General features: G+C 40.6%; 1 protein-coding gene across 1 annotated transcript in view; it reads right to left on the bottom strand.

The window, feature by feature from the left end:
* Window positions 1–1935: 1935 nt before the first annotated feature.
* ASB4 (ankyrin repeat and SOCS box containing 4) overlaps window positions 1936–13301 on the bottom strand; it is a 62938-nt gene continuing 51572 nt past the window's right edge. The window contains exons 4-5 of the mRNA XM_040472613.1: window positions 5265–5378; window positions 1936–4185 (exon numbers count right to left, since the gene is read on the bottom strand). Coding sequence (XP_040328547.1) covers window positions 3997–4185; window positions 5265–5378 — 303 coding nt within the window. The 3' untranslated portion in view covers window positions 1936–3996. The remainder of the gene's footprint in view (window positions 4186–5264; window positions 5379–13301) is intronic.

Genomic DNA, 13301 nt, shown 5'->3' on the forward strand with positions numbered 1-13301 from the left:
TGATTATGAAAGTAACAAGGACTCTTAAAAATTGAGAACAAACTGAAGGTTGATGGGGGGGGGAAGGGAGGGGGGATGGGAAATGGGCATTGAGGAGGGCACCTGTTGGAATGAGCACTGGGTGTTGTATGGAAACCAATTTGACAATAAATTTCATATTAAAAAAAAAAGTAACAAGGACAATGATAATAAAATGCTTACTATTTTATGTGCTTTAATGTATAAGCAATTTAACCCTCTGATGGGGTTTTAGGACATGCCACCCCAAAGTATGATACTTTGGCATATTGGATATTTTAAGCTGAAGGAGTTTGAGAAAGCAACAGAAGCAAGAAGGTGGCTCTGATCTACCCCACACCTCCCCTGGGAGGTGCCCTCCCTGTACCTGGAGGGAAGACTCATCTTTATCTTTTAAAACAAAGGAACACCAAAGAAGAATCCTAACAAACAGGGCTGGCTAATTTTCCCCTCATGCTCCTTAAGGACCTGTCATATTTTCTACACAGCTGCCCACTCTTTATCAAGCGTAACATAACCATACTCAGTTCTGTTTCTTCAGATCCTCATTTCCTTATGAAGGGTCCAGTGTCACGTAAAACTTGTATGCTTTTCTCCTATAATCTTCGTCAGTTTAATTTTCAGACCCAACCTGAGACCCTAAGAGAGTCAAGGAAAACTCTTTCCTCCTTTACACCTCAAAGCAATCATATACAACTTTTATGATATAGATTCCATATTATCCCCATTTTATAAATGAGAAAGCTGAGGCGTGAAGCATATCCCTAGATAATGGATCGAATAAGGTTGGGAGGCAGAAAATGAACCCAGATAGATAGGCACCAGAGCCAGGACTCTTAACATCTACCTGGAATATATCCGTTTATACTCCTAAGGAAAGTGACAGTGATTATCTTCCAGATACTAGCCATGGTGTCTGTGTTTTAAAGAAAACCAGTGAATAATTGAGGTCTTTTTTTTTTTAAGTTTTGAAGGTGTGCCAGTTTAAAACTTGAGTTCTTCACCATCGGGTGAGTAACAAAAATATAAAGCTCAGCTGTTTTTTCCAGCATTGATAACCCAATGCAAATGGTTTGTTACTTTTCTTGTCTGTACAATCAGCTTTTGACTGCTGTGTTTTTTATTAGAAGCCCCTGAATTCAGGACGGAAGGACCAAATGACAATGTAGCACTACATGATCAAGAAATGTGTCTAGGGGTACCCAGGTGGCTCAGTCGGTTGAGCGTCTGACTTCACCTCAGGTCATGATCTCATGGTTTGAGTTTGAGCCCCGAGTCGGGCTCTGTGCTGACAGTTCAGAGCCTAGAGCCTGCTTCAGATTCTGTGTCTCCCCCTCTCTCTGCCCCTCCCCAGCTTGTGCTCTGTCTCTCTCTGTCTCAGAAATAAATAAATATTTAAAAAAATTTTTTTTAAAAAGAAATGTGTCTAGATCCTGAGAAGGGAGAAAGCTGGATAGATGGTCTTCCCTGGAATTAAAGATCCTTCCTCACATGTAACTTACGAAAATGAAGAGGTCTGTTTTCTCAGGTCACTAAATGACTATTTACAAAAAGTTACAAAAGTGGCATCATTTCCTCTGTTGCTGTTGCTCCGGGTTACGTGAATGGGGAGAATGAAGACAAATGAAAAGCCCAGGAGGACACAGATGGTGACAGGTGGGAGAGAATGATCTGATACCATTTCTTTATTATCTTTAAAATACTCTTGTTCCTACAGCAACTGCCTGCCTTTTATTTGTGTTTACCCTTTACTTTCTTTTGAAAATATTATTCATTTACAGGCACATTTCCTCATCCTCTTTTTCTTTCTAAATGTTGAAGAAAGCAATGACACATGTAGAGCTCTTCAGAGGTCTATCACTTTAGTCAATTGGAAAAAAAAAAAAGTCTGGTCGGTGAATAAACAACTCCTGAAGATGAAAGGAAACGAGGGCTTTATTTAAGTCCTCTAAATAAAAGTTCAGAGATGAGGAGAAATAACTTTTAAATGTACGAGTAAACAATTCAAAACAAGTAGGCTTGTATTATGTGCTAATTAACATAAAATGTTTAAGTACAAGCAAGCAGATTGAGAAATGTTTTCTAATGCAAGGAATATCCTCTCCCCTTGCCCTCAGCATTAAGTTTTATTGACAAAGACAGTGCATCACAAATGTTTTGGCCAGATATTCCTGAAGGTGAGGGCAACATGTGTCTCCCCCCAGCACCCCTTGGTGCAAGCAAACCATTTTCTGAAGGACCATGTTTCACATGACTAGTTTATACAAATTCAGCAACCTATTCCACAATGTATAGATCTTGTTTTAGTCCAGAACAGTCCTCTCAAAATATTTGAGTAAAACTGAAGAAAACCAGAAAGGTTATTGCACCTACTCATGATTTTTCCTACAGAGCTCAGGGCGTATGAAAATCCCAGTCTACAAGCACAGTCTAGGTGGTGGGCTCGCGGAATATGTGACATCATCTCTACTCAAAACTCAAGCATCTAAAGTTAAATAAGATGAAGAACCACACAAATAAAAGAAACCTGCCCACAACTGGCAAACGGATTTGTTTGTGCTTAATTACTTCTGCTCTAACCTCTAAAAAAATGGTGCTAAGAGGCAATGGTCTTGTCTGAAAATGATTAGCAAGAACAAAAAAGTGAAGCGAACTTGGCCTCACAAACCCTGAGGTCCAGAGGTTAATAACTATATTTCACTTTCTGCAAACCGCTAACTAACAAGCCTGATTGGCATACTTCTCTTTCCAAGTCTTTCAAAGTTTTACCGTTTTCAAAAAGTCTCTCGATTTGCTTTCTGTAGCCAGCCATTGCTAGCAAAGCGTTCCTCATCTTCCAGCTAAGATGCTCTGAAATGTCAGGGTAGTACACAATGAGGCCAAGTAACCAACTTAAGTTCTTCCCTTCACACACTTTCTGGTACACTTTTTAGTAAATTTTCTTGTGGCATACAGGGGAGCCACTGAGTGTGCAATATTTTTCCCGAGGGGAGCACTGAACAGGAAGTCCTACTAAAATAAAAAAAAAAAGTTTCTAGATGTTGGGAGAAACTGAAAGTGAATACATTTACACTAACAGCAGCAGGAGCTCCCTTTACGTCACACAGTCCCTTCACTCTTAATATTCATGCTTCAAAGGAAAACCACACTTCGGGTCAGAAACACGACTTTGAAAGACAAGCGCTAAAAATGAGTCTGCACCTGTACTCTTGCCCCTGACATCTGACACTGCAGTTCCCTGCTCGTATGTCCGGATGCTCTGCTAAGCGGTGAGATTCTGGAGGGCAGGAGTCCTCACCTTACACTCATCTTTGCTTCTCCAGTCTCTGGCTCAATAAGCATGGGTTGAAATGTCCATTTTTTGACTATTAAGTAGATTTTGCTTTTCGTTTCAAATTTAACTCAAAATCTCCTTGTTTTGACTATGCTCATGTGCTCTCTTCACCAAGAAATAAGTTAAAGAGCTTAGAGTGGGGATCGGAGTTTGCAAAACTAGTGACAGTACTCTCTGCTAAGTGGTTACGGTGGCAGGAGGGAGGGTGGGGGGAGACACCGAGATTAAGAGGCCAGTCACAAAAGCCTATGATTTTGCTAACTCGACAGTAATGTAAACTTATTACTGACAAGGGAGAGAACGAGATTGGTTGTAAGAAAACCTGGGTCCCATTTCAATTGAGATGATATATGAAAAGTTTTACAAAAATGTATCAGGCACCAAGTAAAAACACTATACACACTAGTTATCACTGTTGTCGGTACCTTCTGGATCCATTCTTGTCTTTGAGAATTCCTTAACTTTACTTCTTGTTTATTTCCCCTCACCATGATACCCTAGGATTAATGACATGGAGTTTGTAAAGTGTTTTGAAATCCCTGAAGTGTTATAATCAACCCAAGTACCGTTTTATTTATGCAAACTGTGTCTACCCGGTGAGTCCACTTAAATATCTAGGATTGGGAACTTCTGTCTCGTAAGGCTTAATAAATGATTCCCTCTGGCTCTAAAAGCAAGTACTTTTTCAATGACAATGGGAGGGAAAGCAAAGGAATTGCTCTGTGACATCTGTTGTGCAACGTTCTTCGAATGGCGCATCTCGATAAATGCATGAGAGTCCTCGGAGAGTTACTGCACACAGTGAAGAGAGAGTGGTAAAAATCCCAGTATCTCTGCAAAGGAAAAAGCAAGACAGGTTAAAACCAGAAAAGCCCCGGAGTCTACTTCAAAAGAAATCCACAATGAGGCAGTGAGTCCCTACTTCGTACACAATGGCTGCTTTCTAGCATCTCCCACAGTGAGACAAAATTAAACACGAAATTGGGATGGGGGCTGAGATGGTGGTGCATGAGGAGAGAAGAGAGACGAGGGGGATATAGTACTCTATGCCACAATTCCGAACCCAGGAAATGAGATAAAATATACTTATGTGAACTGCCTGAGCCAGTGTATATCAAAACGGGCAATGTGAAATTAATCTAAATGCTATTGTATACACTTGACATGCCTTATGTGGCCCATACGCTCAGATATTTATTCTATTAATGACACTAAAGCCGGTTAAGTGACTTTTTAAGGGTAAGATAGTTAAAAAGTAGCAGAATCAGACTGCACCTAGGCGGCCGGGCTCTGAGCTGCATGAACATTGCACTCTTCTCCTGATACCTCCCCACGCGTTGGAGACAGCCTGCGAGGGCTAAAACCAAGAACAGGAGGCTCTGTGGGAGGACTGGTTTGCAAAGGGAGCAAAGTCCATTTGCCGAGTGGGAACTCAGCTTTGTCAATGGCTTTCTGCAGAACTTATTAAGGATTTTTAATACGGCTCCTTCCTACTTCAAGGCTTCAAGCTGTTGAAAAATGAATGACACGATCTACATGAAAGACACATCTTCTGGCAAAAATATTATATATGAGCAATTGCAATTATTATTATTACTGTTATTACATTATTATTCAAGTATCTAGATTATTGAGGAGAAAGTAAAATCGTCACCTCTGTACCATTGTTCAACATGCCCTTAAATGGAAAAGTCCCCCAAGACATTCTCAAACACTACAGACTTGATGCATCTATTTATTCTTCTTCTCACACCTGCATTTTATAGCCATATGCTTCATGTGACAAATAAATATTCGAGTAGGTCTTACAGGCATTCTGAAAGCCAGTTCTTCAATTAGAACATTCTGTACTTCCACTGCAGTCTTGAACTACTTTATAGTGAAAACCATGGGAAGCAAATGGATTCGCTACCTCCAAGTCATCATCTGGGATGGCTCTTTTCCACTTCACGTTCCACCTGATGTGTTCATAGGCATTGACTACAACTTCGATTGCTTTGGGACAAGAATGGCAGGCCTGTATCACCTGGAGAGGAAGCAGACAGGTTTATTTGTTCAACGCACATGTACGATTCATTCATTCCCACAAAGACACCAAGAACTGATGGATCTGTTAGGCTCCTTGCAGCCTTCAAACGCTTTTGCGAAGTCTCCCGCCTTTGAGTTTTCAAACACACTGCCAGCCCCAAGGCGGATGGGAAGATTAATAAAATCACAGGACCTCCCTTCAACATTCAGGAGCAAGTGAAAACGAGGTGCTAACGAAGCAGGTGGAAGCCTGATGAAATGCACATCTTGCCCTGACAAGCCTCACCCCTTCCCAACAGCTTCTGTGTCCACCTGAACACCTCCAGCTTCTCTCTGCCAAATTGGCCTCTCCGGAAGTCCTTTGAGTACGGCCTATTTTCATTTCAAAGGGACCCAACTGGTTCTGCAATGTGTCCGCCAACTGGTCCATAGGCAACCTGCAGCAAAAGTACTCTGGACTCCCAATTTACTCCCCTTTCTTTCCTTTGCCACAGACAAGCAGCCCCAGCCACAGACTTTCACCTTTAAATTTTCTCATTGTGAGTTACACATCGGTTCCATTTTTCCCTTGAAACTCCAGAAAACTGTGGAGTTCTCTTCACTGGACTTGAGATGCAGAGAAAGCCCCCCATTGCTGACATTACAAGGGACACATGCCTTTGCCCTCAAACAACTTTATCCAAAGAGAAGTTCTTCCTGCTTTCCCAGTCCTTTCCAACCTCAGCCTACTGTTGCTGGCCAAAGGGACGCAACACTGGATTTCCCCACCTCCTTTACAAGTCTGTCATAAGTGATCTAGAATTGCATTTTTTAGTGTGGGCTGTTAAGTACCTACTGGCTTGAGGCCCCAGGCAAAAGTGAGGCAGAAAGATTATCATTCTAATGCCGTGTGTGTGTGTGTGTGTGTGTGTGTGTGTGTGTGAGTGTGTGAGTGTGTGGTCACCGGAATGGAGGGCCCATGTCAGGAAAGTGCTGATGTTCAGAGCAGGTAAGATGGAACCAGCTGACAGTGCACCTGCACTGCCAGTCTGATGAGCTTGGGACTGACTTCACAGGCCATAGGAGGCTATTACATTTTCTTAACAAGAAAGGGTTATATTCAATCAATTCATTCCATTAGGAGGCCTTTATTGAGTGCTGTGTTTAGCAGTATGACAGTAATTCCGAGAAGTTTATGACCTGTTTTTTGTCTTCAAGGAGTTTACGGCCTAGTTGAAGAGAAAAGATACACATTTTTCAAAGAGAGAGCAATGTAAGCCAGTAAATAATAAAAGACTAACTTAAAGATCATCAAGTGTCCCTTGGGCATCATGAGCAAAAGCACAAAGGAGAAAACAAGGATATGAAGGTCAGAGAACAGTGAGGAGGCTGAATGGGGGTGTATCAAACGGCTTCTCAGTTAGCTTCACTGTCAGTCCTGAGAATGGATGGTAACTGAAGCTCTGAGAAAGAATAGTAGGGTTTAATGACTACTCAGACATGCGGAGTAAAGAATGTAACTTTCAACACTGAGATCAAGGACATATGGGGGTGCCACTGACAGAAATGAACAAGTTGGAAGGGTATACTAATTGGGGAGTTGTCAGGTCCCAGACAGGAGGATATGTCATATGCAATGTCTTAATGTCAGTCAAAAATGTGCATGATAGCACTCCACTGAAAAGGCCAAGAAGGAGGTGGAGATTTGTACATCATTAAAGAATGTGCTGGCTAAAGCCAAGTGGCTCAATAATGCTCTAAACGGGAATAATGCTCAATAATGCAAATGGTAGAGGACCATGGTCTAAAGTTTGAGGAATTCTAATAGGCAGGAGAGAGGAAGAAGGAAAAAAGTTGTAGTTACCATTTTTTGAGTACTTATTATTTGTCAGGGACTATGTCAAATCTTTGCATATTTACCTGCACAATCTTCAAACAACTTTATGAGATTAGCTCTACACTTAACACCCATTTTACAGATTTAGAATCTAAGAAAATTTAAACTCACGGTTATTTAGCTCATCAATGACAGAGCTAGGATTCAAACTCAGGTCTGTGTGACTCCAAAGGTCGAAAGAAAACGGGACCTGTCAGAGTGAAAGACATCAAGCTAGGAGAGCTTTGGAAGCTGGATTATCACCAAAGCCATGAGGATCAGAGAGATGAAGACAGATTAGATACCACAAGATCTGATTAGAAAGCCAGTTTACTAAGAGTTGGGTGGATTCAAACAGGGAGGAATCAGCTTGTGAGAGACAGAGGATGGATACACAGCTGTAACTAGGGCTGATCTATTCTCATCTTCAAGACCTTGGTGCCTTAACATACACGGTTTTAGAGACCCCATAAATAACTTTCCCTCCTGACTTTAGAACCTATTAAAAAATAAGATGAAGGTGACAATCCAAGATCAGAATGTCGTTTTTATTATTAATACAATTGATTACATATAATATCTTGAATTATGGGGCCACATCAAGCTTCCTTACACTACACCCCGAATATAAATTTGCATCACCAAACTACAGGCCTTTGCCTGATGTAAAGAGGGTGTTCCTAGAAGCTTACCACAAGGAAGAACCAAGAATTCATGTATTCTCTAGGCCCACAGTTAATCAAGCAAGTTCAGTTCTTCCTCCCAACTTATCAGTAGGTTAAGTGGAAAGTGATAAGGTTGGAGACAGAGGTTTGGGGTGGGGAGGGTTATTTTAGCAGAACTTCCCTTAAAACACATGGGACCAAGGAGATGGCAGTTCTTTTCTATTATAACAAATCAAAACCCAGCTCCAATGGCCAAGACCCAATGGGAATCAGGAACAACAAAATATGTTGAGATGAAGCAGAGTCATCGGTGTGGGAATTCTAGGAAAGAAAGATTTTTAAGAACTTATTGAAACACAGTTTCAAATCAGGAGGCATGGCCTCAGCAGAGGACTGTGTCAGCCCCAGCAAACAGGCCAACCAGAAGGTCTCAAGAAGGAATAAGGAAGTTTTATTGAAATAGAGGTTTGAGTCAGTGGTATGCAAAAAAATGTTCAATTACAGGCTTTCTGAGGAAAAAAAAACCTGTGTATATTTATATGTACATAAATGCATTATAAATTTTTACCAATATAATGTGCAGCCTGCAATTTATAAATAATAAAATGTCCAATACTCTTTATTTCCAATTCTGTAGAGCTGATTGGTTCCCACAGAATGCCTTCACGGATTTTGTATCGATTTTGTACGGATATTGAATTGCATTCATAGCCAAAATCTATGTCTGCCTTTGAATAACACATGTAGTTCTTATGTGAATGTTGGTTGATATTTTTATTACACGGAAGAGTAATTGTTCCACAAATGTGAGGCAATGAAGACAATATTGGAACTTCACTCATTCATCAATGACATGAGTAATTTTTTGTTGAAATATATAAATGTTTTCGAATACTGGAATCATACTTCCTCACTTTTTGGTGCTACCCACTTTTTAAAAAAATGTTTATTTATTTATTTTGAGAGAGAGAGAGTGCACGCACAAGAGACAGGCAGAGAGACAGGGAGAGAGAATCCCAAGCAGGCTCCATGCTGATAGCACAGAGTTTGATCCCATGACCATGAGATCATGACCTGAGCCCAAATCAAGAGTCAGGCACTTAACCAACTGAGCCACAGAGGAGCCCCCACACATTTAAATATAATCTGTATTAGTAACATTCACCCCATTAATTTCTTAGGTCTAGACATCAACAAAGTAACAAATCAAGGTCTGGTCAGTAGCATTTGCTGATTTCTGTGGTGTAAATACTCCCATCATGGTCTATTCACAGCTACCAACCTGAGGTCACTGAATGTATGGTTGGTAAGAAATGTGCAGTAACAAATCATTACATAATATAATATTTCCACTACACAGGTATAATAGATGCATGTAACATCAAGAGCATTGATATATAGAGTAAAGTGATTAAGAAATATAAAGATGTGCACCTGGGTGGCTCAGTTGGTTAAACATCCAACTTCGGCTCAGGTCATGATCTTGTGGTTCATGGGTTCGAGCCCTGTGTTGGGCTGTATGCTGACAGCTCAGAGCCTGGAGCCTGCTTCAGATTCTGTGTCTCCCTCTCTCTGCCCCTCCCCTCCTTGTGCTCTGTCTCTCTCTTAAAAATATATAAACATTAAAAAAATTTTTAAGAAATATAAAGAAAATAATTGGAAAATAATGTGTTTTAAATACCTATGATCTTTGTTTGTAGTATACTTTACTTGTAAGTTTATTTTATTTAATTTTTAATAATGGCTGCACTTAACAATCAGCTCACACAATTCCTGATAAGTCGTCAGCCCTCATAAGCCACGGTGAAGCAATTCCAGCATTCATTTGCTTTTAGTTGTCTCATATTTAAGAAGCACCGTTATAAGCCATGACAGAGTAACTGTATCTACTGAAGCTCTAAATCAGTCAAAGTGGCTGGGTCCAAATGAACACAACATACATACTTGCTTAATGCATAGGAACCACTCACATACATATTCTGGGCAGAGTGCCCAAAACTGAGCTGCTGACCATGACTTTTTCAGCCGTGCCTAAACAAATAAAGAGCAATCCTGTATCATCAATCCATAGGGAGTAAGGAGGTGGGTTGAAGCCAGAGAGCCATTGCTAAAGGAGCTCTGAAAAGTCATCATTTTTTGTGTTTACAAAGAGTGTAGCTAGAAGAGCTTCCATCTTGGTCCTTGGCTGTTAGGGTAGTAATTTTTCAGCACCTTGGTCTTAGAAAATGGAGGCAAATGTGGCTGCTCTTTTCTCTACAGCTGGGATGAGGACGGCAGATGGGTAGTTCCAGGTGAAAGAGACCGACAGAATCTGAGGCTGACAAATTAATTTGCACACTTGTTACAAACTACTAACGCAGTGTCATAGAATGCTACAGTCCCAAGAGACCCTAAAGGTTATTCAACACCCACGCCCCCAATTTGGAGAGGAGAACATTGAAACCAGAGAGGCACATAGTAAAAGGAAGCATGAGAACTTAATCTCAGGTCTTCTTAATCTGAGTTTAATGTTCTTTCAAATATATTCTGATTACCTTATTTTACTTCTTAGGTAACGGCCTTAAATTAATAGTTAAAGGACACAAATCTCGTTGCACAGATATTTTGACACAAGAAACACTCTTTACCATAATTATGTTAGGCTGAATTTTGTTGAAACTTCAAACTAATTCTCTTTTAAATGTAAAGATGTTGCTGCTAACATAAAAATAGCAACTATCCGGAACTCCATAGACATCCTTTTCTAAAAACCTCCAGACAAATCCTTTCTGAAAGGATGATATGTGGTGAGAAGTACATTGGTAATCAATTGATAATCCAAAATACAGATTTAAATGTCAGAGTTACTAGTACAGGGATGATAGCTGAAATTAATCCAAGGCTTGAATCAAAAATATATTTATACTGGAGGGGCGCCTGGGTGGCGCAGTCGGTTAAGCGTCCGACTTCAGCCAGGTCACGATCTCGCGGTCCGTGAGTTCGAGCCCCGCGTCGGGCTCTGGGCTGATGGCTCAGAGCCTGGAGCCTGTTTCCGATTCTGTGTCTCCCTCTCTCTCTGCCCCTCCCCTGTTCATGCTCTGTCTCTCTCTGTCCCAAAAATAAATAAACGTTGAAAAAAAAATTAAAAAAAATATATATATTTATACTGGAATTATAAAAACAAAAAGCTATAAAAGTATGGAGAAATGAGAAAGCTTGTAATGAGGTTTAGCACATAGTTTCAGGGTTCACTCCGAAAACTGGCCTCTGCTCTGCATTAATTCCCTGGGTGCATTCACTCTACATGGAAGCCACACTGGTTACATTTAAAGACAAAATGCTCACATACCCAACACAGGTAATTTGTCCCCAGATATTCCTTACTTTCCCCTTCTGCCAACACCTTCATCACAGATGACCAACATCTTGCAACACATTACCTACTTCCCAACTAGGGTTTGCAAATTTAACAAATACAGACTGCCAGGTTAAATTTGAATTTCAGATAGCACAGAATTTTCAGTGTAGCCATGTCCCAAACATTGCATGGGACATGTTTATATGAAAGATTACTTATTATATATCTAAAATTCATATTTAACTGAGCATTCTGTATTTTATTCGGCAACACCATTCATAGCCCCTATTCAGAAAAAGTTCCAACTAAGTTATGGCTACAAGAACACCATCCATTCATAGTTCAGGAGCCTAATTCACACATCTGGTGCCTCAATTTGCGCCTGGTATACTCCCATATATCACAGAGAGATAACTTGCCACCTTTCATGAGGCTAAAAAAAAAGAATTAAGTAGTTCTTAACCTGCAGTCTTTCAATGCACGAAGTCCAAAGCTCCCACTGCTGTTATTAGGTTTTGCTGACACTGACCACTAAGTTTTCTGCTGACAGAAGATGGTTCTCACAGCAGGAAATGCTCCTCTGAGGAGCCTGACAGCCTCCCAGCTCTCTTCACTGGCACATCAGGATTCTTCCAGAACTAAGACAGTTGGACACACTGTCTTCAGGCTTCAATAATTATTACACTAGGCAACAACAATGATAAAGATCCTTAAGAGACAGCAATCCCCAAATCATCACAATACACTGATTCCCAGGAACCTTGACCATCAAATGAGAAAGGACTATTGTGGACCCAAAGGGAGAAGATTCTGCTCCTTCTTTGTCAGCCTGGAAAACAGAAGATGCCCAATGAATTTCACTTTCTGTCTCTGGGATCTCTATTCTTTCTTCACCGAGGAACAACTGGACAACAATTTCTTCCCACGCTGGTGGCAACTGGAGACACCTTTGGATACTTCCCCTCATCATCTGACCCCTGAAAGCATAGATTAAAAAACAGATTCAAGATAAATCTCCCTGCCACCCTTCCCCTACAAGTGCCGCCTCTGTAAGCCACGTCAGCAGAGAAACTCTTAAGACTACCTCTGCCCTTTTATGTTGATATATCTGTGCAGAAAAGTACTTAATGATCAAAAAACTTGCTTGTATTCTGGGCTTCATTTGCAGCATTGTTCAACGGCAGAAATCATCCTTCCCTCTCCCAAACCCTCATGTACATTTCCCTCCCCTAGAAAAATGTCTTTCTTGCCCTACAAGAAAACCCAATCTTGGCTCCCTGGGGTGTCACTTCCTTCTGAATTATGCTTTGAGAAAAAAAAAAATCAAATGTCCTTTTGTACCCTGGAAAGCAATTGCGGACCCTATAATTCTTTTTTTTTTTTCCCTTATGTAATTTATACATTGGCTTTCAGTGAAATACACCCTCTACAAATTTGCTTTGTATTTGGAAGACAGCATCTTCAGCTCTGACCTTGTTCCTTGTAAATAAGGAAACTGAATTCCCCATCCACATGAGAACAAATCACTTTATCTTCTGGATAAATGAGTCAGTCATTTACTTGTCGTAAAGATGACTCTCTCTTTGGAAAGTCGGGCTGTGGAGTAGTTGTGCTAAATCACTTTGAAGCATCTGCATAGTAAATTGAATAGTTTTTCTTTAGTTTTCCTTTGGAAGGGGGCCAGTGCTCTCACACTGTCTGTTGGGTAGCAACAAAAATGTTTAGAATACAAGCCATCAACCGGTAGCCAATTCTATCCTAAATCTCTTTAGCATATGGCTAAACCAGAGGAACTCAGAGAAGCAAAACACAACTAAGAACACACTAACTCTGGATAGTGTCCTTGGAACACATAATCGTACACCTATTTTACAGGCTGGTAGAGCCACCAAAGTTAGGCTGGCAGGAGGGACTCCCACAATAGACCCAGCATGCGTTTTGAGAGGAGGAGTATGAAAGGAAACCATTTTATTGAGTACCACTACTGGGCTGGATGGTTAACATATCTTACTCACTTACTCCTGAAACGTTTTTGAAAAGTTGATATTTTTACCTTCATTTTTT

This window comes from Herpailurus yagouaroundi, unplaced genomic scaffold, assembly GCF_014898765.1.
Source record: "Herpailurus yagouaroundi ecotype Mexico unplaced genomic scaffold, PumYag 100, whole genome shotgun sequence".
NCBI classification, from domain to species: Eukaryota; Metazoa; Chordata; class Mammalia; order Carnivora; family Felidae; genus Herpailurus; species Herpailurus yagouaroundi.